General features: G+C 46.9%; 1 protein-coding gene across 1 annotated transcript in view; it reads right to left on the bottom strand.

Annotated features, from left to right (window-relative positions):
• Window positions 1–26,339, bottom strand: part of LOC126529197 (BAI1-associated protein 3-like) — a 515,162-nt gene that overhangs the window by 69,154 nt on the left and 419,669 nt on the right. The window contains exons 9-11 of the mRNA XM_072289849.1: window positions 23,188–23,397; window positions 16,827–16,930; window positions 3,626–3,749 (exon numbers count right to left, since the gene is read on the bottom strand). Of these exons, the coding sequence (XP_072145950.1) occupies window positions 3,626–3,749; window positions 16,827–16,930; window positions 23,188–23,397 (438 nt within the window). The remainder of the gene's footprint in view (window positions 1–3,625; window positions 3,750–16,826; window positions 16,931–23,187; window positions 23,398–26,339) is intronic.

The following is a 26,339-nucleotide window of genomic DNA, read 5'->3' as shown; positions in this document are numbered from 1 at the left end:
GGCACGACATAGAGTTGAGTGAATATTGAACTGCTACTGCCCACCGCAGTGGTTTTCCATGTACTAACATGGCTGGAAGGTCTAGACACAGCTTTGCACAACAGACGTATCGCAGGAGAACATGGCTCACTTGAAAACGCCCACCGCTCCTCTACACGCTTTCTTTTTTCTTTCTTGTTACCAAGCCAAAATAAAGTATTTCCTCCGGTGAAACTCGCAGAGAAAACTGTTGCGAAAGCAAGCAGAGGCATTCATTTTCACGCATGCTGAATTCCAATAGCCCACCGCATTTGTCTGTAAGTCAATGCCACAAACTTCGAGCATCTCGAGTGAGGCACACCTCTCGAGCGTCCAAGACCACGAGCTCTCGCTCTTCGTCGACTTGGGACATTCTGTCGCTGGAACGCAAAGACGACAGCCGGCGCTTGCGTTTCTTCCAGAACTTTATGATATTTCGCTTAATGCCCGGGCCCCGACGCTGCTCCCGGTCCATCGCGGGCTCGGGATGAAACTCGACGCTCTTCTCTGTCACGTGGGCATCGCCGTAGCCAACTTCGTCCACATATGCTCCAGACACCAGGCGTGCTCGACTGCGGCCACTGACAGCTGCCTGCTATAAAGTCATCAAGAGCACACTCATTTCCTCGACGCGTCCAAGGTCTGCTCCTGTGCCATTCTGAAGCGGAATACCCATTCGCATTAGCCGGCAAACCATGGTCGTTCAACGTACCGCAACAAGGCTTCGACTGGGACCAGTCGGTTTGTCATCGTTCTGTTTGCTGCGCCGTATCGTTGCATAAAGGGCAACAGAGAAAGAAACCAGCACGAATTGTGTGCAACAGTCTGTTCATACCACATGTCATTCACACTTCGCATTCACGCGCATTCACCCTCCAGCGTACCGCTCTCCGTTAACAGCCACGAGCAAGTTTTCTGTCACCCCCTTCTGATCCGATGACCCCTGTAGGAATATCAATGCCTCGAAAAGTGCGTCTGACAAAGAGACATGTAGAGAAAACTAATGTCACAGCTCGGTACTTCGGCAACACCCTTCCAGACTTGGTGCCGCGGTCTATATTGGGTTATTTCTGAAATTACACAAATGTCTGCACATTGCAGCAAACATTCTTTTTCTTCAATTATTTCATTTCATGTGGCTCACCTTGAAAGAACGCTGGCAACACATAAAGGTGTGGGTGAGGGGGGCGATAAACAATTGTGGTTGACATGGCAAGAACCTATTACACCACATTTGCCACAACTTCAGAGGATACCGCCTATAAATGACGTCTATATCACTTAAGGGTAATGTAAAGTGAACTCGTTGTATTTGCGATCATAACTCACACACTTGGGAAAGCAAATTTAGGAACTCGCGAAGATAAATACTCATACTGAAGCTGCTTTCAGCATGAATGTTTTCTCATAGATGTTTTCTATATATTAGGGAATGTTACACTTCGATTTTTATTTCTTTTTTGTGCGATCAGATGCACATAAAACACAATTGTAATAAAAAAAAACCACGGAATTTAAACCAGAAAGGTCTCAGTGCCGGCGGGGTGCCCTTCCCCTCGTAAGCCTGTGTGCGACGTTTCCCCCACAGCACAGCACGTTCTCTCAAAGCCAGCCGACCCCGACTGTGAGTGTAGATGCAAGAACACTTCTACCTTTATCATTTCTTTTTTTATTTGCCAAATTATTCTTCCTGTTCGTGGATACGAAGCTGGCGTCTATCGATAGAATGCACCGTACTTTCTGGACTAAAGGGCGCGGATTATAGGATTATACAAATTTGAAAGCGGAAATTTCTCGGCGCGCAATCTATATATGGGGCGGATTATAAATAATTTATTGCTTAAGACTGGAAACGCGCTTGAGGATAACAAGCCCAGACAGCGCCTTCAAACTTTGCATTTGCTGTAAATCATACAGCATTAGTTGTTCCACCATGATCGTTTTCGCGCTCAGCCATATTTCCAACTCATTCTGGCAGCTCGGAATCGTGTTAGGGCGTATGAAATATATCCAGCAAACATGAAACACCCTGACAATATGCAAGTGAGTGCTTCGCCTTCACGCAATTGGTGAACCTCAGTACAGTCGAACGTGCGCAAGAAATAAATATTCTGAACGCGAAGCCGTTCCTCAAATCTGACATGCTTGATAGTCTTTACTGACATGCACTTTGATAGTCTTTAGTATTTATTCCTCTATACGGTTTGTTAAAGAACTGAGCCTTTTACGGGGTGACAATAAAAGTCTTGCCCACCTGCTCATTGCTGGTTGCAGGAAAGCCATAACAGTTAATGTCTGTCCAAGTTGCCCATGCTGACTATAGTCCGGTAAACATGGTACATAAACAACAGAGCTTCCCTAAAGGGCGATCTTTCTAGTGAAAAGGTAGTTGAAGTGAAGCAAATAAAATTCGGGGTTTCACGGAATCTTATCTCATCGTGAAGAGGCACGATGAATAAAGGAGTACGCCGACGAAAAACTAAATAACATCAATAGGGGAAAAATTAAAACAGGACGTTTCGGCTCCGACACGGGTGATTTGTTTGTTCACAGTCACACAGCTACGAAAGAGTAGAACGTTACGAAGGCTTGAGGTCACGAATCCTCTAAGCCTTTACAATCCTGTGCTCTTTCACATCAGTCTCATTGCGAACAACGCTCCTGTTTGGGAACCGAAAGTTCCACTTTCTTTTTAATTTTCCACTAAATGTCGTTTAGTTCTTGGTCGACGTTCTCTTTCAATCATCAGGCAGTGAAATAAGTAGCTTGCTAACAATACGTCTTCTAAGGGATCTGTAAAAGAGACATTACGTTTACAGGTGGCGAAAAGTAGAGGCGACACGCACACTAAGGCCCTGACGTAGCAACCTTGATGACGTCTCCACTTCGTACACGACTCGGTCATGAACTTCGTCCTCTTAGAAAAGACTGCTGGCGCGTGGCAGCTCGATCACGCACTCGTTACCTTCATATTGAGCAGGTGTAGCCTGCTGAGATAATTGAGAGGAGTATGCCATTTTCTTTTTTTCGTAAGCAAAGTCCACGTCGTCATTCCTAATGACAATCTAGGGCTTTCCTGGTAGAGCGTTCTTTTTTATTTTTTTTATGCAAACAACAATGCAACAAGTAACTTGTTGACAATCGTCTAATAAAAAATAACAACTTTCCTAATGAGTATACACCATTAACGTAGAGTTTTGTACCTTGCTGTGTCCCTTATCATCTCTGCAATCTTCGCGACTGCTTAGGTGCTATGGCATTGCACTGCTGATCTGGAGCACGCGGGCGCGATGCCAGCCGCGCCGGCAACATTTACACGAGGGGGGGGGGGGGTCGAAATGCAAAAGGCACCCTTATGGTGCCCGTTAAAAAACTCTAGGTGGTCAAAATTATACGAAATCCCACTACGACGTGCCCCATAATCAGATCATGATTTCGACACACACACACACACACACAAACACACAAAACCTGCAAGCTAGTTAAACTTTTTGTTCGAACTCTTTACGGGAGCTCTCCGGCCCCTTTTTGCTGTTCACTTTTACCGGAATACCGCGAACTGCAGAAGCGATAAAATGTTCCGTAAACTTGGCTAACGTGACCTTACCTCGTCCCTCGATAACGGCCGATCCGAGTCTTCCCAGGCTCGGTCCAGGTCGTCCAGTAGCTGCAGCAATAGCGCGTAGTCCAAGGAGATGCCCATGTGCTTCCGTGAGTACATCACCCATCGGCTGTGCGAGGAAGGAAAATAAAAAGAATACGTTGCGATTCAATAACTCATGCCTCCCATCCATTTTGAGGCCCAAGAAAACTCTAGAATGACAGCAATCCCTGTAAACGAGTTCTTATAGGCAAGATCTCTCTCTTGAACTCAGAACACGTATTGAGCGACACGAAATAGGGAAACCATGGGGCTCGATATCTTACTACTGCAACCATACGAGAGAGAGAGAGACAGAGAGAGAGAGAGAGAGAGAGAGAGAAGAACTTATTGAGGAAATACAGAGGGGTTGGCGTGAGGTAAATGTCGTTCTAGCGTGCTATTCAGCTTAGAGGCAAGGGTAAGAGGAACGGGGGTTCTGCGAAGCATAGGGACGATGAAGCAAGAGGAAGCACAGAGAAGTTAAACTATTGAGATGTAGGAATAACAACTGTGCAATAGTAATTGAGACGTAGAGATACTAGGAAACAACATAGGCAAGTGAAAGTGGACAAAAAAAAGACACTTGCCGCCGGGTGGAAAACGCAAGCCGCTAATTCCACATTACGCGAACCGTACTCCATCTTTAAGCTACCGCGGTCGCAGTTTTTTGCATCAACTTGTTACGTATTCCTGTGTGTGTAGGTGGCTGTCCCTGGGAGCACTAGCCAGCGCCACATAGCACATGAACCCAGCAGCAAGCAAGAGGTCACTGAACTCCCGTAAACTACCTCCTACCATCATTCTTTAGCCAAATTCCATGAGCGCGTGCGCGTAGTATCATACCCCTGTATACGTAGCTGGCGACCATCTATCATGTTTCTTCGGCTAAAGAAAGAACAAAAAAGCCTAGTGATTTACCTCAGCACATGGATAAACGTAATCATGTCGAAGCTTGTTGTGCTGATTCTTTATTCGGGATAACAGCAGAAATCGCATGGCATTAGAAATGTACACTGCAGGCGTTTTGTTTTGTTTTTCGTCACAACGCTATCACGCAGAGTGGTATCCATTTGCCTTAAAGACCTGCTGTGTACAGGAAGATGGTTAAAGCATTCGTACATCACCCCCCGTGGTTGCTTAGTGGCTATGGTGTTGGGCTGCGAAGCAGGAGGTCGGGGGATCGAATCCCGGCCACGGCGGCCACATTTCGATGGGGGCGAAAACACCAGTGTACTTAAATATAGGTGCACGTTAAAGAACCCCAGGTGTTCGAAATTTCCGGAGTCCTCCACTACGGCGTGCCTCATAATCGGAAAGCGGTTTCGGCACGTAAAACCCCATAATTTTTATTAATCAAAAGAGGAAACAAATGAACAAAAAAAAATAAGGTAACGTGTCAGCCAGCAAGTGCGAGCCAGCGGCACATGGGCGAGGGGCGCGCTTGTGACGTGGCGTCGCAGGGAATGGGAAGTTAGGTGTCGTTTTGCTGTTACAGACTCACCGATCTTGTTTTTTTTTTTTTTTTTCGCTCAATGGACCACTGGACGCTTTCGCATCCAGAAACACAGAACATCAAAAAATTTGCAGGACACTTAAGCTTAGCCTTTAAGTGTGGAATGCGATAGCATTCAAAGGTCCCTGACTGCTTGTCACGCATCCTGGCAACCGGAGCTTTCTTGCGGATGCACGAAGACGAGCGCCATCTGGGTAATGTTGCAAGGAACCGAACGGGCCGCGCCGCTCTGTGAATGGTAGAAACGCTGGAAAAGGGGTTTGTGCTTGCGTGTCCGCTTAACAGAATTACGTTTTGTGCAATACTAAAATTACAATCCGACACTATCACGTGTGTAGGTTGTACTTAAGTCGTGCTTTGCGATGTTTCTGACGCATTTTACTCTGAGGAATTCGCTTAGTTCAGTAACGCCTCTGCGCCACGCGGAGGACCTGCGTAGTTGTGATGGGAAGGATTTTTCGCCAAACGACATCCAACGCCGACACGGCATTTTTTTTGCGGCCCGGGGCGCTTAACGTTGTCTCGTTAAGAATTCAGGATGATGCTTAAGCTTCGCCTTTTAGAGTGGAACGCGAGAGTATTCAAAGATTCCCGACTGCTTCTCACGGTTCCTGGAAACCGCAGCTTACGTAACCGTCATGATTTCCTGGAAACGCTGGCGGCGAACGCTATGCATTAAGGCGAGCTGTCTTTCTTTTTTCCTTCTTCTTTCTTCTTTTTTGTTGTTGCAAGGAACCGAGCGGGCCATGCCGCTACTAAGACAGACCTCAAATGGCAGATAGAAAAAGGGGTTTGTGCTTGAGTTTCCGCGTGACAAAGTTATGTTTTCTCGTATATTCAAATTACAATCCGACGCTATCGTCTTGCAGCTTCTGAAGTGTGAGTCGTGCTTTACGAATTTTCCGACGAATTTTCCCTTGAGACATCAATTAGTTTTGTAACGACTCTGCGTCACGCAGAGAGCCTGCGTGGTTGGGGATGCGTGGTTCGGGATGACTTTCTCGGCCACGGACGCCGACGCTAGATTTTCTGCGACGCGGGGTCCCTAACGCTTTCGCGTCAAAGTCGCAGTTTCGTCCGAAAGACGAAGCATCGATTGCGATGGCAAATTAGCAGACAGCGTTACGAAGTAAAAATAGCACCTTTATTGGCTGTGCAAACTTGTAAGCATTCGCTCGCTACGTAACTTAGCAAGCAACGGTGTCGGCGCGCACCGCAAGCACTAACACATCCCACTCAATGAAGACGGACACTCGCTGTTGAAACGCTGGCGTGAGCACGCGCGGCAGAGGCAGTGAGCGAAGTGACCTTCGTGCTGTCCATCGCTTCAACGCAAACTCGCTGCTTCAACCCTGCTTGAGCAAGCGCGGTAGAAGCAGCGAGCGGAGTGACCTTCGTGCTGTCCATCGCTTCAACGCAAACTTGCTGCTTCAACGCTGCTTGAGCAAGCGCGGTAAAAGCAGCGAGCAGAGTGACCTTCGTGTTGTCCATCGCTTCAACGCTGCTTGAGCAAGCGCGACAGAATCAGCGAGAGAAGTGACCTTCGTGCTGTCCATCGCTTTAAAGCCATCTCGCGCAGAGAACGCACAGCATGCACAGGCTACGAGCCGTCGACGCACCTAGACTCTGGCCCCAACGAACATCACTCTCATGATACGGCCGCGCGACAGCGCGCTGCCGTCCCGTGCGCAGTTGCAGCCGGAGTATATAGATGGATGAGCAAAGGCAAGGCGCAGAAGACCAGGACTGAAGAGGAACACAAACGACAGGACCAGCTCCATATCGATGGCACACGTCTTCCACTCCGCCGCTCGAGACAACACAAGTTCGACGAGTGCGCTTACAAATAAACTCATCCGTTATAATTAAACTCATCCAAAATGCAAAAGCACGCGTGTACCGTGCGTCGGGTGCACGTTAAGCAACGCAGGTGGTCGAAATCACGCCCGCATTCCGCCTAGAAGTAGGTACACTGCGCTCGCCAGTACACTGCGTCGTATTTGCGATAGGCCGCGCACGTGCCACGCGCAAGACGCTGCTGCATGGCCATCTACAGGTGATTGCGTGTTATAGTTTCCCCGTTAGTCAAAAGCCGTTGAGGAACCGCTCAAGAACTTTTCAAGCCTTCGAAAATGTTTTTATTTGCGTTATTCTGGTGGTCCGGGTTTCTCGTTTTCCTCCATCTTACCGTTCCAATCTTGATTGTTACTCCATTCGTCGCATAACGTTTCCTCAATAGTTTGCGAACTCTCATTTTAATCTTATTTATTCAATGGGTACCTGCTCCGGTGGGCCCGTTGCAGGCGTTACATCAGGGGCGTACAATTAAAAAAAAAGACACGAGATCAGTTTCCTAAAGCCCTAGAAATATCATGAATACAAATAATGTTAACAATATCGGGCGACAGATGGTTACAATCTCTTATTGACCTTCTATACACCGTGCATATAAACAGTCGGCCTTGTTCTGAGCACCGATAGTGTGCGTGTGTTTCTTCCGCGCGATTTATGGTACAGCTCACATTTTCACCACGGGATATATCGCCAGCTCTCCCAGCGTCATGTAGAAAATCTCGGTTCGGTCATAGCCACAAGCAAAACGGCCACGCGCCGTCCGCGAGGCAAAAAAAAAAAATTAGACAGTAACATCCGCGTCTCGACCGAGTCTATGGAACGACTGCGTGGTGATCTCAAGAAACGTTGACGGTAATCCCAAACAAACGGGCAGTGAGACAAGCTTTTTGCTGAAAGCCCGCGATTTTCTCGGAACACGCTGTCACCCGTCAACAGCTGCTCTCCTAACAACATCCCCGCCTCTTTAATCCCTGCTGTTCTTGTTTTGATACAGCCGGCGTATTCCATCGCAAGGGTCGTAGTAGACAATACCACAGAGGTTCCTACAAAAAAAAATACTTTATAGAGAGAGACTCTATGCTCGTGTCTGTGAGAGCCGGAGGTATGGCTGCTCCCGCAGGATGGGAATGTTGGGTAGTACATCTATTCGCACAAACTTCGGGCTTCCGGCTTCAAGCCGCATTGCGAATTTTGCGAAATTTATCGCATTCCGCAAGTTAGAGGGTTATAAATTCCACAATTTCTATCGATTATGCGTGTACTCAGAGACCTGTGGCCCTCATATGTCGAGATAACTATTACTGCTAGGAAATCCACGAACACGTTTGCAATAAATAACGTCACTTGGACGTCTGAAGCCACGGGCACGAAGGCTAGAAAAATGCACATCTATACTGCCAAAAATCCTCATGGTATAGCCGGCCAATGGGAGCGCCGGAGTGGCCCTCAAATACCCTAATGCTTGTAGTCAAGATTCAGTATGCAAGTAGGCACTTAATATAACTTGATTTAGCAACTTGTACAAAATGCGCTTGCGCATTTTTACAAATTGCACCTTGGCTGCTCCATGTATATATGACACATGTGACATCTATGAAAATGAACGAGTGCTGAAAGTGTGCGCTTTTTCTGCGTGTTCTATACTGTGCTGGCGTTCTTTGCTCGTTAAGAGGGCCCCTAGAACTGGAACACCAACACAACCAAGCTGTAATTCTTTCAAATTTGTGTGGGCTACTACCAGGCACGTATTTGCGTCCCCACGGTAATGTAAAGAAATGGCTATACTATCTTATATATATTTTTTTTGTGTAAGCAAGTAGCGCTAGTACGACTAGAGAATCTAGACTTCTCTCACTGCTTTCCTCCGCGACCAAAGAAATAGTCCATCGCATACGAAAGAAGAAAAATGCGCGTAAGCCTGATTTCCTTCGGTGTAAAATTAAGACTCGCGCTTTAACGTCCCAAATATATGATCTATTTGTCACGCACAATTCGTCAAATATTTGAACCTACCCCCGCCCCCCCCCCCCCCCCACCCCGCCCGTGGTGTCACAGCGGTTTTGGCGTTGCGCTTCGATGCGAGCTGAATGCCAAAAAACGCCCATCTACCACGCATTCGGTGGAAGCCAAGGAACCCCAAGTGGTCAAAATTAATCCGTAGCCTCCCACTACGCAGTGCCTCATAATCATATCGCCGGCTACGGCACCTAATATTTAAAAAGAAAACCGAGAATTTAATTTTCATTTAAAGAACATTCGAACGTATTTACCACCAAGCGAGCGGAGTGACATGTTTCAGCGACCAGCGGCCGCAGTGCATCGCTCGCGCTCGCGCCCGAAAAAGTAGTACGTCCGGCATCTGGAAGCACAAGTGCGCACAGTTACCGTGCCATTTGAAGTGACACTCGCCGTCCGCAAAGTGGCGTCGTAAGGTATCTGATTGCACAAGGGAAGATCGCGGATCGAGAACAAGTTGCACCGGAAGACGCGAGAAGTGACACGTTTCGACAACCACGCTCTACACTTCCGTATATGCCTTCTGCAAGCGTTTCCCGAGCCGTCTGCACGAAACGGCATGCACGGTCCCGAGAAACGGGCCACAGGAGAGCTTCCCCGCTGAAAGAAAGCCGCTGTTCTCCGAACGCTCCGCCTCCACAAACCACTCCCTTCAGTTAACGACTCTTTTCCCAGCACGTGTACACGCCGGTCTTTAATTACTGCTCTTCTTGTGCGCGAGGTAGCTCCTGCGCTTCGCTGTAAGAGCCGCAGTCGTGAGTAATAAGTTAGCTGCTCAAGTGGGAGCCGGGGGAGGGGGGGGGGGGGGGGGGAGGGCGACAACACATACGTACCAGCAAAGGCTTTGCCGAGCAGCCGCAGCTGGAAGGTGCGGATAACCAACCGCGAGGGATGATAAACTACGTACTGCGTTCCCGGATACCGTCGCCGCATTGCACGACGTCGGCGCGCACAGAAGCGGTGAGCCGCGAATATTAATTTGGTTCAGCGCAAAAAAGAGGCAGCGCTTCCGGCGCAAACAGCAGAGAAAAGGATATTTAAAAAGCTTCATCGATTTCCGAGCGCGGCAACAAACAAAACAAGAAAAAGAAAACAGAGATAGGAAGTGGATCCTTACTAATCTTCCGGCGGCTGCGCGCTCTTTCGTTCATGTCTTTTTCGTTTCTTCCTTTTTTTTTTGTACCGATAACAGCAACATCGCTGAGAGACAAATTTGTCCCTCATCCGCAGATATGTTATCGAAGACCACTACAAAAAACAAAAACACAGAGAGGGAGGGAGAGAGAGAGAGAGAGAGCAAGCCACCTGATTCAGTGGCGGATGGCTCGGTGGCCACACCAACCAACACCACCTAGATAGCAAGAAGCCCTTTCACTCCGATCCTTGACGTCACGCTAGTGGCCCGACTGCCATATAGAACCTAATGGGGATGCTCCCGAGTAGGCAACGGTGATTTTGACGTCACCGCTTTCGTCACGCCAGCCTTTGCGATGAAAATTCTCTCGGCCAGTAGCATGACATAGTGAACACCAGGTCTTGCTCTATCTTGGTGGTGTTGCACCAACTGGGACGGCACCACGACTATATGAGGAGGACGATGACGTCGACCACGGAATGATAACGTAGGCAAGGCGACCAGCGGTATGCGGGAAAGTGCACTCAACGTCGTCAGTATTCCACGACCGACCGCACGGCTAGATCAGCAGAAAGGGCAAGTGCGGCGGCGGTCGTGCGACAAAAGCCGCATGGCTCCAGACGCACAGCTGCGCGACAGGCTCACGCTATAGCAGCAGCATAGCAACACAACGACCGCGGCGTGATGACAGCCGCATAAGGCCGCAGGAACGATAGCTTTCGACCTGTTTCATTTCTTTGATTTATTTTAATTGATCGTTTTTCCCCCCGTCAACACGAAATGTTTTCCTGTGGTTTAGCAATTTCCAGAACGGCGTTTTCCGCGGCTTCCGATCAGTAGGTAGAATAAAGAAAACAGAACATTAACGGACCACCAAAAGTCGATCCGTCATTTCTCATAGGTCCGTCTCCCTGTTCTTTTATTCTTTCTCGTTAGTACTATTAGTTCATTTTATTTTACTTCTTTCATTTTGCTGAACGCCCACCGTCACGCGATGTGATAAGAAGTGAGCGCAACGACTACAGCGTGTTTAAGGTGATGAAACCGTCGCAAAGGAAACGCAACAGCGATCACTATGTGCCGTGAGTGTTTCCGTGCGGTTGCAGAACTTCCACGAACTCGGCTTCGCTAACGGTTCCTGGAAGTGCGGTGAGCGTCGAATGCCTTTAACCGCTGACCTCGCAGACCGCGAGACGTCAGACACAATCCCCGAGAACATTCGCAGCATCAGTGCGTTGCCTGCTTTACTTTCTTTTTTTTGGTCGAAATGTCAAAGAACAAACGATCACTACAGAGCTCTCTCTAACCAACCGCAAGATGACAAGCCGGCGTAATGTCTTGGCAAACATCCGAGTCACATTGGGACCGCCGCCCAAGCTGTCTTCGGGGGGTGGGAGGGCTTACGCTATCGTCTGCGGCGGCGACTTCAAGAGCCGCGGTGTAACATACAAACTACACGCTCGCCGAGAGACCGCTGATCCGAGCCAATCCCTCTCATTGGCTACGGTCGCCTCCGAACGCAGGCGTCTCTTGAGCGACTACGACGAATCCACTCTGCGGTGTCAAAGCCCTCCAGAGGCCCACTGGAGCACAGGGGAGGGAGGGGGAAGGGGGTTTCTTCTTCTACTTCTTCTCGAAGTGAGAAAACGATCCTTGTTGCCTGGCGACCACCCGGTGTCTCCGAAGACGCAGAGCTTTCAGCGCTCGGACTATACCAACCGCAGATCGTAGCTATCGTGCATATATAAGGCCCAGAAAGGCCCCTCCAAGTTGCTATGCCCTCCACCACGGTATACTTCCTTTGCCCGGTCGCATCCGTTATAATGAACGTGGGTGATAGTCACAACTTTGGGCAAGAAATGACTGGCGTTGCGCGGTCATGCTGGATAACCGATTCTCTGGCGAGCTGTGGCTTGGAATAATCTGTACCGCTGATTGAAGTTATATTGGGTCTTCAATTGCAGCTGCTTGTGTTCCTTTGCCCATTTCACTTTTCTTCCATTATTATTATCATATATTACCAGTCATTTGACTACTATTGCACAGATGTAACCAACAGCAGGCAAACCGAACGAAATGTAAGAACGGAAAAGGTAAGGAAGGCTGATCTTTTCTTTCAGCATTCCCATCCAGCAAGTTTTCGTGTAATGTTCCAACAGTACGTGTCTTTCTGAAATAAAATAATGTCCGTTCAGCCCTGCTTTCGTAACACGTGCCAGTTGTTTACGTCTCTTTAAAGCGATGCCTTTCTTTGGCTGTTGCCCAAGCTTCGTGATTTGTACGGATTTATGTTTCTGTCTGGCCGTTTACGTAACATTGACACACACACACATACATATGTGTGTGTGTGTCTGCGTGTGTCAGTGTTACATAAACGGCCAGACAGAAACCTATATATATATATATATATATATATATATATATAGAGAGAGAGAGAGAGATGCATTTACGATGCTGATTTCGAACGCCGTTCACCCAGCACGCAAGTCCGATATGCTCTAACAATTAGGCCATGGACGCCTGCCTAAAAAGCGGAATAAGCCTACCCTTACGAATTTTCTGAACGCAAGCCAGGCACTTGTCGCATAGCATAGCAGCTATTTATTTATAATACGACTAAATATGCGCGCATCTACTCGACGATGAAGATAGAAAGTTGCGGAACGCGTTCGCCGCGGAAATGCGCCGCGCGTCTGTCATCGAACTGGCTGCACTCTGGCGCGTTTCTAAAACGTCACACTTGTTGTGTGGTGTGATTCCACGCGGCTTAACGCTGAAGTTTTTCGCCTTCTCTGACAGGTCACCCTATAGGTGGCTGAGGGAGGTGTTCCTCGCTGAAATCTACAGCCCCCCCCCCCCCGTTTCTCTTAAGGCGCCATGTTGCCTCGCTGGCTCACGAGAGCTTCCCGTATACTACAGATTCCCCACAGTGCGTCGGATCTCCGTAACGTTTTGCTATACATGACGCAATACTGATTCCGCATTTCATTCCGTTACTCTCCGCCTGCTGTGTGGATGCTCCTTCTAATCTCTATCTAACACTTAAGCATTCCTACATTTACAAGTTACTATATTGTGCGTTTGCTCTACACCTGCACGTCACTGTAAACCCCCATGCTCCCTCTGTAGTTGTTTGTAAAGTGACATAAACAATGAAATCAAGGGTTCGACAAAAACTCGTCTGGTCGGGATCGCTCATAGTCAAACGCAAAAACGGACGCTAACAACGAACTTTAAAAGAATAGAGAACAAGACGTCTCGGTTCCCATATGGGGGCCTTGTTCAAGGCCCCTGTATCAAGGCCCCTGGTCGGCGCCCGTTTTTACTTTCCACTAAAATAAATAAATTAATAAATACCACACCGTGCAGTAGTTTATTTCATTACTTTATTTCAACGCGGTCTGTAGAAACCTTGCGTAAGTTTGGGGTTCAAAGGAATAAAGTATATTGTTTTCTGCGTCGCGAGAAAAGGGTGTACTTACAAAATTTACATAATGTTGACGCTACAAAAAAGACGGATATTGTTTGGAAGTATACTAACGCAGTTCTTGGACGAGGCGATTATAAGGAGACTATTAGGGAAATTACAATTATTGGCAATACAATATCAGAAAAGGAACCAGCCGAATCTTTCAACAAGTACTTTACCAATTTAGCAAGGAATTCTCACGATTCAAATTGTTCGCTCTATCTAAATACAAGGACCTGCCAATCTGCATTTTTGACTCCTACGACAGATAGGGAAATAATTGACGCTTTCTTATCTGTCACAAATGGTAAATGCCGCGATGCCGATGGTTCTGAAATTGGGCCTGCAAAATTCGTACTAGATGTAATCACCCCGACGTTGACACACATTTACAACCTTGTTTTATTTGATGGTATTTTTCCAAAAAGCATCCAGGTTGCTAAATTTTTAGTGTTACGCAAGGGCGGCGATAAAAACGATTTAACTAACTATAGACCAATATCGGTCTTGTCAATTTTTTCAAAAGCTTTGGAAAAATTAATTCAAGGCCGCATTACATCCTTACAACTAAGTATAAATTAATACCAAACATGCAGTTTGGATTTACGAGAGGCCGATCTACTGAAACTGCCCTCTTAACACAAAGGGAAACTATATTAGATTCTTTCGAAGGTCAACTATGAACATTGGGTATTTTTCTCGACTACTCAAAGGCGTTCAACTGCATAAATCATACTACCCTACTAGAAAGGTTTAACTATTATGGTAGCAAACCGGACGCTCGTCTGGTTGACCTCCCTGCCTTTCCTCTCTTTGCTATCTCTCTCTCTATATGGTTTTCGAGGCGTTTTTTTTTAATTTAATAGAATCATATCTCCAGCATGGCATGCAACACGAAGTTATAAACAGTCACATGTCTGACTTGAAACCACTTACCGCAGGAGTATCACAGGGAAGCATTTTGGGCCCCTTGCTCCTTTCTGATGATTCAGTGAGTATTGGCAACGACGTAAAATTTATTGCATATGCAGACGACATTACAATTATTGCAACCGAAAAAGATGCTGAAGATGCCATGATTAAAGCCAAGGAGGCGCTGACAAAATTATCATTTTGGAGTATCGCGAGCTCGTTAACAATAAATGTTAATAGAACAAAGGCTATACGTTATAGGCAAAAATCGAAATATAGATACTTCTGCCCTTTTACAGCTTAACAACTCCATTTTGCCTATTGTTCCTTCCATTAAGTCTCTTAGAGTTATGTTTGAGCAACATTTGTTGTGGAATGCTCACGTGGAAATGGTAATGGGTAAGCTCTCTCGAGTGACTGGAATAATATGCAAGATGCGTTTTTCTGTTCCAGAAAGTATTAAACTTCTTTTGTGCAAATCACTGTTATTACCATACATAACCTATTGTCATCTTGTGTGGGGCACTACAATCCTGCACTGCACATCAATGCACTGCATAGAATACAGAAAAAAAATCCGTACGTTGTATACTAGATGTTCCTTAAATAACGCATACTGCTCCTCTACTTGAAAAGCTCAATTTGCTGTAAATACCTACCATTTATGAAAGCATGTTAATACGAAATTATATGACCAGTATTAAAAAAATAACGACACCCTAAAACGTATTTCTAACTTAATAGCAAAACGTAAGGCGTTCAGTACAAGGAGTTCTGAAATATGGGAACTACCGAGGCCTAGAACAAATTATACTTATCAAATGCTACGTTTTCGACTACCCTATACCATTTAAACAAGGCAAACGTAACGCAATGCTTATTTCTGTACTAGAATAAACATATATCTAGATGCAAATATGTATAAAACCGCTTGATGGTTCTTTGAAATGGTGCAATTCTTGTATTATAATTTTTTGTACTGTGCGTATCAAATCCTTCTGTACATGTTACTGCATGAAATATTTCCATATATTGTGTCTCCTAATATAGATTACGTAGTGCTGCATATTTTTATTATTTCTTTTGTATTTTGTTATGTATTCATCACTAGCTGTATTTACGAGAAATACTCATCATGTATGCTTTACTTTTTTTCTAATACTCGCTCATAGTTATCACGAAAAATGTTTCACAGCTACTACTGTGGAAATCCTATCTTTTTTCAATTTTTCTGGTATTTAAATGTGCTCATCCTTTGTCGCATTTGTCGCTGCCTATAGAACGGGGCCACGGACCGCTTCAAATCTTGCTGGCTTTATTGTCCACGGTTCTCGGCATCAGTTGCGCGTTGAATAAATTTGATTCGATTTGATTTGATTGAATCTACACGTCACAACTGACGCGGCATTCCAAAACTGCCAACGAGGTCAAGAGATGTTGCGCGATAACACCGGTCGCCGTTTGCCGTTTCGTTTCTCACAAAGCGCGTGCCAGCTGCTTTCTCTGCGTCCGTGAAAGTTCGCCGCGTTTATTTCCAACGTTCCGCCGCCGGTACACGCGCCAACCGAACTGCTAATACGTAGCAAAAGCTAAGGCATAGCATGTTTAGCCTTGGTTAATTTTGATTGCAAGTCCAGGTTAGCCTGGCTGTCTAGCTATGTTGCGGCATTTAGCCAGTCGTTCGGCGCGCTCTTCGTCTGTTTCATGGGCAATTCGTTTCCTCTTCATCTCGTTCCGATGCCGATTCCAGGCCTCATCCTGCTTATCAGAATCGTCGCCGTCCATACTGCCGCCTCAACTGTGGTTGCGGCGCACGCGAGCTCTCCTTTTCAATCCTCCGACATGTTATCCGGCATGCGACGCAGCTGGCGAAGCGAGCGGAGACGACCGCAACGATGAGCAACGCGGTGTGACGTCATACCAAACGGCGGCGGCGAAGGCGCGGCGCTGCGCAGCGGCGGAACACCTCTGGTTCGGTGCTACTAGTAGCGCATGCGCAGTAGTGACTAGGGAGCGAGAGAGAGAGAGAAATATCCGCGGCGAGGCGCGCGTTGTGACGCCATGTGCCCCCTCGGAGCACCGCCACGGCGAAATCACAAGTTCGCGGCCAGTAAAGCTTTCGCTTTAAAATTGCCTTCCGCCATTTGTCGCTCACGGCCAACGCCGCCGACGAAACCGGATTTTCTGCGACACGAGCTCCTTAATGCTATCGCGTTAAAAACGCGAAGCCATAACCGAGGAGTCAATCTAAGCCGTCCTCACTCACCATATAGCCTGCTGCAACTCGGTGAGGTCTCCCTGTATGGCGTGCTGCTGGAGGATGGTGAGCGCCGGCGCCGGCAGGTCTCCGGCCCACTCGTAGCTGGGGCACTGCGGCACAACGACAGATTGGGGTTCCATTTAGCCAGGATAACGACAAATTATACATTACGCAGATCCGACGTACATCTTTTTTTTTTCCTTTTTGGAATTCGCGTGAAGCGAATCCTTTCGTCAAGCGGTTAGTGAGGCATCAAGACGGCAAGTTGGGCCAGTTGGTAGGGATTCATATTGAGGGCTCGTTACAGCGCAACACAAGACAACGACAAAAAAGGTATAAAACCACGACACGGCGCTGGCTCTCAACTGATATATTATTGACGATATGTCTAACATATGTATAGGTGCCAGTAGATAACTACGACGTACACAAGACGCAGAGATGCATCGAAGCAACTGTGACAAATAGACGCATATTCAAAATTGAGATAGGTAACGCAGTTCCTTGTCGTGAAGAGTGATAGACTAGAGTGATATAGCGAATAGAGTGAATAGTGAACAGAGAGTGATAGAGTGAATAGAGTGATGGTGAGGCAACGCGATACTTTTCATCTTCTCCAGCGCGCTTTGCATCATAGCGGGGCTCTGTCTCTGCTCGGCAAACGCTCGGCGGGCGGATCACGCGATCCGCGCGACCTGGGATTACAAAACTGCTGTCGCCGTGATCGGCACACTTTTCGCCACCCCGTTTTCGGGATAAGCCCCAGCTTGCTATTGCACCGGGATAGGATCGGCTTACATATTCGGCAAGAAGCCGACAGAGCAGGCACGTACCAAGGCGGGGGGGAGGTGCCGGGGGGGCCCAAGACCCCCCCCCCCAACCGAAATTAGCGACATACTCCCCACCCCCTCCCGCCCCTACTCGCCAACGCCACTACTCCTCGCATAGATTCCTAAAGCGACATCAAATCAGTCTTGAAACTTGACAGCTATTCGGCGGTCAGCGCGATGCGTAGGCGGGCTAGCTGGTGCGAATCCATAATTACTTTGTTTAGCGCAAAACCACGGACACAAGGAAGACGACAGGACAAGCGCCTTGTCCTGTCGTCTTTCTTGTGTCCGTGGTTTTGAGCTAAACAAAGTAATCGGGGATGAACATTGTGCTGCCTTTTTCACTCCTTTCGGATGGCGGTAGTTATCGGCATCTCCTGGGGTGTGAAGGCCAGTTTTCTCATCGATTCGGTGCCCGCGCGAATAACTCGAGGTGCGTTCAGTTGCCACCATCTATTCAACAATCACGCGCTTCGTTGTTGCTTCGTTAGTTCAACCTTCTTTGTTTAAACTGATCCAGGGACCATAAGAGAATTCGTTTCGTAGTCACTGGCCTGTATGTTCGTGGAACGAGTTGCGGCCGGAGGAAACGCCACTTGCGTTTAACTTTTCCGTTTTCTTAACCGCGATGCTGGCAGATCCTTGCAACCATATACCATTAGATAAGGTGGAAAATAAAATAATGCAAAACAGCGTCCATCGTCAAACCCTGCGATGACCGTCAAACCCATAAGCAATATGACTGTCACCCGTTACCTGACGTGGATTTTCCCTAATTATGCAGCACTTTTCGCACAGAAATTGGCAACTAGAAACAAGAGTCGCACGGAGTTGAGAAATTAAGCGATCTACTGAAGCAGTGAGCCGAGGCGACAGCTGCACAAGAAGTAAAAGCGGAAATTAATGAATTTAAGCTTTGTTTGTGAAAATATTTATGGATCAACATATTTTTATTTAAGAAGTAAGCAGAGGAAACGCAGCCAGAAGTGGAGAATAACTACATGTGTTTTGAATGACGCATCTACAGCTATCAGTCAAGCCTCCTGACGTTGTCACTTCTCTGCTGTGCTAATGTGGGTGCTTTTTCTTACCTTCCGCGGTGGGCGCAGCACGTCTAGTACCGCAGCGTCCTGCGCTCTACGCGGTTGTACGGAACTGGCGGCCACGCATCGTTACGCAACTTCCGAAATAACAATACGAGTCGGTTTTGGCACTTAACTTGCTAGAGCAATAAACGAGGGATCCAAAAGAACTGTGATTATTCCGCAACTATATATTTCTCTATATTTCTACCAGAGCTAAATTAAGAAACGCTACTGGAAATCTTTGTTTTTCACTTTCGCTTGTTTACTTGTACTCGGCAGTGTTCTTCCTGCGCTTCTTCCATGCGCGAGTCCATTTGATGTGATTCCTCGTTTGCCAAGTAAACAAGTCGCGTGTCTCACAGGCGTACCTGTGAGACACTTTATTTCATTTCTCCTTTGTCGTGTACGCGTCCTTGTGGGGAACGGTCGGCATTATTCACATCTGTACTGGTAACGGTGCCACCCTCCCCTCATTTGCATAGAAAAGTTACCTTGGGTTTGGTTGGGTTAGGTTAACCCCCCCCCCCAGAACAATAACCTTGGGTACGTGCCTGCGACAGAGCATAGACGCCTTACCTCGAGAAAAAAAAAAGACACTACGAGATTCGATTTCCACACCTTTGTAACACAAGAACGCTTCCAACGCGTTGTGGTTCAGCGAAGCACCGCAAGCTTTCGCTTCCGAGTTCCCAACTGCCTCACACCTCTCCGGAAACCCGCGTTTCTTTTCAAAGGCTAATACGCTTACGGACAAGCGAAAGCTCTCCAGGAATACAGAAGCCCCGCTAACACAACTCCCGCTTACCGAATACGCCCGCTTTCAGTCGGGAACATTTGGGACCCGTCAGGCCTAGCAGTTCGTCCTTCCAGAAGAGTGCAGGCACGTGTTAAATGTTTTCCCGCGAGTCGCTATAACGTGGTGAAACCCGCAGAGAAGAGAAAGGACAGGAAGAAGAAAAGTTCAGCACCGTGTTACACATCCTGTAAGCCGTGACGCCAAAAGCCCGCTGCGCACTTGGTAACGCGCCGTCTCGCGTCGTCGCGTTGTTGTTTTGGCAGTTCGGCTCGTTCGGCTCGTTTTCGAGGCTTAGCTGCGGCTACCCGCGCGCTGGTACGGCGAGGTAAGACTCGCCCCAACGACGTTTCACTTAACGCGGAAAGTTAGGCTAGTTGGTGTTGACGCAGTTGCTGTGACATAGTTACTAGCTCGAACAAGACAACCGCAAAAAAAGCGGGGGGGGGGGGAGGCGGGAATGGGGCTAGAAACTTGAGCGCCAATCATGGTGTCCTTGTACGACATGTCGTGGTGGCAATAATGTGGACAAGGGTGCCGGGAGGGTTCTGAAGTTGAACAGACGTTAGGAAAGAGCCCATTGTCCTAGAAAGCAAAGTAATCAACGCAGAAAGTTGATCTAGTTGGTGTGGATGCAGTTGCTGTGACTAGCGCTCTGTCCTATCCCACAACCACTCTTTATTTATTTTTTCGTTTGTCTTGTTCGCGCTAGCAACTATGTCACAGCAGGCTTTCCCTTGTACTTTACGTTGCATCCTCTAAGCAGGGGACAGAAACGTATGCTGTTCTGCGTGTTGTATGGGCGAGTTCAATGAATGTATGCGCTGTTCGCTTCACTTTGCTGAGCGCTTGTCGCCTCAGCGTTACGGGGATATGAGCCATTGCTTACTGGGGTATGAGCAATTGAGAAAGTCATGTGCTTTTTCTTTTGTTTACCACTCGACTAGACGCCGCGACTCTGTGCGTTGTATGCGTGATTCCAGTAAGTGCATTCATTGCCCGCTTCAATTTGCCGAGTGCTTGTCGCCTCTGCATAACGAGACGGATGAGCCATTGCGTTTTTGGCGTGCTTAGGGGGGGGAATGAGCCATTGCTGATGATGATAGTTTTTCTACCATTGTACCAGACGACGCGTTTTTCTTTTTTTCGGAGATCGTCGGGGGTATGAGCTACTTAAGGCTTTCACCTTAACAAAAGAAGACGCAGCTTTGCCTTGATTCTGAAACGCTATGACGACGGGAATTGCCGTATAAACCACGTAAGCTGTAGCAGAGCAGTTTTCTTAGTAGATATCTGGCTCTCCAAATTTTCGCAAGAACTCTAAGTCTTCTAATCGTTCGCCGTCTATTTGTTGTTATTTTCTTTACGGTCAACATTTACTGCCTATAATTTTCTCTATGCATAATATGAGAAATAGAGAAAAAAAAAGAAGATGCCTCTGCCAGTGTCTTATATTCTGAAGCGTTGCCACGTATACAAAAAGAAAAGAAGGAAGGAAAGCCGCTCTGTACGACAAGCAAAACTCCTCTGGCGAGACGGCCGGAATAGCGAGTGGAACCATTCCAACGAAAGCGTAAGAGCAATTGCGCCTCTCGCAAGGAAGCACCTCAGTCGCCACTGCGACAGTTGTACGGTTTCGCGAAAACAGAGGAACATAATCTGCGCTACTCGACGACATTGGGACCTCTTATTTTACGATGAAATGAAAACGTTATTGCCCCACATGGCGTCTTTCTCGTACACTATTCGACTTTATATATTGGGTACGGCATTGGGTTCCTGCGATTGAAGACCCCGGTTCAGAACGAACCGCCGGACGCACGATTCTTGAAAATATTATTGAGACTTCCCGGCAAGGGAGAAAAAAAAAAGAAGTTTGGCGATCGATGTTTCAGCCATCAACATCATCCTCTTTATGTCGACCTCAGGACGAAGGCCTCTGCCAACAATTATTCCTGTCTTTCGCCGGCAGACCCCCATCTGATGCGCGCAAATTTTCAAATCTCCTCCGACCTTCATCGCCCTAGATTGAGCTCCTCCTCTCTTGACACCCCTTCTGTAGCTGTAATAGGCCACCGGGTAACTTGCACGTCGCCATTACGCGACACGTCCAGCTCCATGTCTTCCTCCTAATTTCAACCACAATGTCGGTTGCGCCCGTTTCTTCTCTAATCCACACCGATGCGTTCCTGTCTTATAGAGTTATTCCTATCATTCCTTTTTTTTCGCTACTTCACTCCTTGCACGGTTCTTAACGTCTAAAGGATTCCTTGTTAACCTCCAAGCTTTTGTTTCCACACCTTTAGCACGGGAAGAATGCAGCGATTGTACGCTTTCAACTTCACAAATAGCGGCCTAGAGTTTTTTTTTCTTTTTTCTTTTTTTTCTTTCACCACGACTTGGTGATACCAAAGGATTGCGCTCCAACCCATTTTCGGTCTTCTGTAGCTTTCCTTCCGATTATCAGAGTCCCCCAAGATCAAGTGGAATACATGCATATACCCTTGCAGATATTCTAAGGGCCGACCGTCACGCACGAATTCTCGTTTTCCTGCCAGCCATTGAACATTCCGTTGTATTATGCATGTCAAACTTCATCTCTACTTCATTAATGCGAAGCTATTATGCATTGCAGGACAATGCTTTGATGCTTCGCATTAAAAGGTTAACCCTTAACTTCCTGCGCCAATGGGCAACACGTATATAATAAAGGGCAGAACTAGTGGTCCGTCACAGTTTTCCGGAAGGAAGTGATATTGTTGGAAATTATTGATTGGCAGCTCATATCTGTTCACATGTGAATTTATGTGACCTAACTTCCTGCTTTGCGCATCTGATGTATCTAAATTATTAAATCTGGGTGCGTGTTCTATTGCGTCTTAAGTGAGCGTTGTTGTAAATTTTCGTTATTGGATTCACGTGAACTGAATTTACGTTCTAATGTGTTTTACGTGGCCTGTTCTGTCATGCGTGTTTTAAATTTACATGGCAAACTAGACGTTCCGTTTCAATTTGTTTCATACAATTTACGTTGTGAACAATACTTTAGCGGATTCGTGTAACCCGACCCTGCGGCTTCTTCCGTTATTGGTACATTTCGTTTGTTCAGTGCCGGCTTGTTGTTTAGTCCTCAGAATACATTTGTTCTATATGTGTTCTAACAAACGCGAGTTTGTGACACCTTAGTTGAAATCAAGAAAAAGAAATGGGCATTGGCCGGGCATGTTATGAGGAGGGAAGATAACCGATGGTCATTAAAGGTTACGGACTGGATCCCAAGAGAAGGGAAGCGTAACAGGGGGCGGCAGAAAGTTAGGTGAGCGGATGCGATTAAGAAGATTGCAGGGACAACGTGGCCGCAATTGGCACATGACCGAGGTAGTTGGAGAAAGTATGAGAGAGGCCTTTGCCCTGCAGTGGGCGTAGCCAGGCTGATGATGATTATTATTATTATTATTATTATTATTATTATTATTATTATTATTATTATTATTATTATTATTATTATTATTATTATTATTATTATTATTATTATTATATTGTTGCAGGAAGAAAGCAGGAGTAGCCAGGAGGAGCCAGCGCCGCCTGAAGGCGCCGACATCTCCAACATATCGCGTATTAAAAGAGAGAGAGAGAGAGAAACGGTGATTCGCGCCCACCTCGAGCTGCCCGAGTTCGTGCTCGATGAATATCCAGAGCAGTTCCTGGTGCTCGACCACCTCCTTCCAGTTGTCGTCGATGGAGGCGGCCATTCCTCGGTCCTCCCGGGTGCCCAGGCACAGCTTGAGCCGAATCTGGCCCTGGATCGTGGACCGCTGAGAACGACCCTGCAGGGGGAACCACTGGTCCAGGCCCGAGGACGGGATGTCCTGCGAAGAAGGCACGGCCACATGTCAGCGGACCAATTTCACCGTTCTGGGATAGCAGCAGACTGGCAGCAGTTACACGCAGCAAAATACTAATGCGGTATTTCTGGCAGCTTTGCCCCGAAAATGGTTATCCGGTGCTGCAGAAGCTGCACCCTACGAATGGTTGTGTGGCGTAGCAGCAGTTGCACACTGCAAATGGTTCTGCGGTGTTCACTCCTTTGTGCAAAAGTAGTTTGGTTGTATCAGCTTATCTACACTGTCGAGAGCTTAACATACTCCACCGCCGAGCACGTTCAATCAATCAATCAATCAATCAATCAATCAATCAATCAATCAATCAATCAATCAATCAATCAATCAATCAATCATTCAATCAATCAATCAATCACTCAGTCAACCAATCAATCAATTAGGCAATTAATCAATTAATACATTAATCAACAAATCAATCAATCAACGATACCTATTGTCATTTATAGCACCCTAAAATTCTACAGGAACATTACTAACGGGGAACAAATAATACGATACTGTAAAACAAATCCATATTTTATGAAACATACACTTATTTATTGAGTCTTCATTCTGATTACAAAATCTGACACTTCATTTAGTTTGTAGTCACTCCTTCAGCGGCCCTGAGCACGGGTGTCTGAGTGGAATAGTTAATTTGTCTATTCTAGATCATCTAATATATTTAGGAACATTAAGGAATACTTGTTTAACCATCAGAGGCTTTTCATAATCCTGAGTCGAAACGCATTCCCTGTGACTGACTGCATTCCGAGCAAGAATACTCGGTAGAATTGTACTAGCACACAAGAATGTGGTTAATATTAACTATGTCTATGTGACCGGTTGCAACTGACTCAAATGTGAACGCTTGCGCGTGTGGTTGCGCGCCACGAGTTGTTCTTTCTCTCCCATTTTTTTCTCACTTTCCTATTCTCCTTTCTCTCCTTTCCAAGTGCAGATTAGCAAGCCAACGTAAACATTAAGCCCGCTTGATCCCCCTTGCTTTACGCTTACTGCTCTCTCTCCCTCTCTCTCTCTTGCTATAAAAGCGTTGAAAATCCTGAGGTTTAACGTCCATAATCTGCGCGGTAGGTTAGGGCGGGAGGAAGGGGGGCGCATTGTACGGCGTCGTGCTCAGAATTGATTTTGTCCGGCTTGAATTCCTTACGACGCACTCAAACCTAAATACAGCGGCGTCTATTTGCATTTCGCCGCCGTCGTAATTCGGCTGCGGCGACTATGGGAAGACACCTGCGAATTCGTGTTCGGCAGCTCAACGCAACAGCCACTGAGCTACCGCGTCGGGTTTTGTCAAAGCTTTCGAGATTCCCTGTGATCATGTATCTTCACAGACAGAGGTTGCGAGGTCACAGGCTTGTTTAATAGGCCAACTTCGTTCCGTGCGACAGAAAGCACGCTGACGGTCATTAGTCAGCGGCAAAGTGTGTGACATAAATGTCAAACAGGCTTTTTTTTGGGCGCTGATGTTGCTGCTGAAACGAGCATTTCGCTTAAACACCAGCGGCGCAGGCACGCTAAACCGCCAGCGCGAATTAACCCTCGTTCGGAGCTCGAGGCCTTGCTCAGTCGGGCTTGAAGCCTGTTGTCGGAAACCCCATAGTGCCTGACCAGAGTCACGGTCACGCAATTAGGCTGCTGAGCTTTGGATACGAAGCAGTAGATAGTGACCCTCAGTCGGTACGCTGATCGCTTGATGCCGTTTAGTTTTGTAGGTACTTCTTTATCTTGTTTTTTTTTTTTCACTGCTCGTTTATTCGTGTTCGCTACAATGAATAGACGATGGCGGTAGCGTCAGGATCAGCCTTGACACTCGTTCCACCGTTGCTTCTTGCGCAATTATTTAGCAGGTGGGGAAGGCCACTGCAACGTATGACCCAGATTTTTCTTTTTTTTTTTTCCTTTCCAGCCACATTTTCCACTCACCGGTTGACACGGAAACGCTGTTTATTAGCATAACATATTCGCTGGAAATTATTGTGAGGAAGTAACTCTATTCTTGTCCTGCGAATATTTGACGCTCGCGGGCTTACTCCTACTTTTACTACTGCTACCACCAATACTGTTACTACTACTACTAAGTTACGTACACTACAACTACGACAACTACTAATACTACTTCTACTATCTTGAACTGCTACTGATGCTGCTGCTGGTAATAATACCAAATAATGCTTCTTCATAACCAGGGTTAGATAAAAAACCACTCATTCTTTCTTCGACGTACTTTGCTTATTGGTACTTGCATCTACATTACGTGGGAGTCGCTGCTGGTTCCGACCTTAAAAAAAATAGCACCTCTTCTTGTGGGTTTTCTGCACTGTGGACGCACGAGGCCACGGTCCTGGAACCTTACGCTGTGAGCGACAAGTTCCCGAAACTTTTCGTTCGCATGCGCACGTTAACAGTGGCCGATAAGATAAGATAAGATAAGATGGCGCAGATAAGATCCTAATAGGCTGACGTTCGCATCATGATAAACTAACATCTGCTTTTACGAGCAGTTCGAGCGTCGGAACGTTCCTGTGAATACTGGCCCTGGTGCCTGGGGCCTGAAATCGATGAGAAGCAGGAGCCTGCGATAATCCTATGTAGGGCACTCAGACGACAGGTGTGCTGTAGTTTCTTCTGCGTCAGAGCTGACATAACTGGCACTGTGCGCCTTTCCAATTAGAATTCAATAAGTGTCCGTAAACCCTAGGCAAATTGGGTTTCGACGGAAGCCTACGTAGAGGCTTGTATTAAATTTGTTGAATATATCGTGTATGTTGACAATACATGTTAGGGCAAAAGAAACGAAAGGCAATTTATTCACGACTGACAAACCGCGGGCGAGATAAGAAATGGTGCACTATTCTCCTGCACCAACAACTCCACGACAAGTTTCAATTTGCCCCCTGACACATCCC

The sequence above is a fragment of the Dermacentor andersoni genome, chromosome 8 (genome assembly GCF_023375885.2).
Source record: "Dermacentor andersoni chromosome 8, qqDerAnde1_hic_scaffold, whole genome shotgun sequence".
Classification (NCBI taxonomy): Eukaryota; Metazoa; Arthropoda; class Arachnida; order Ixodida; family Ixodidae; genus Dermacentor; species Dermacentor andersoni.
The sequence above is the reverse complement of the archived record's forward strand: the minus strand, read 5'-3'. Positions and strand labels throughout refer to the sequence as shown.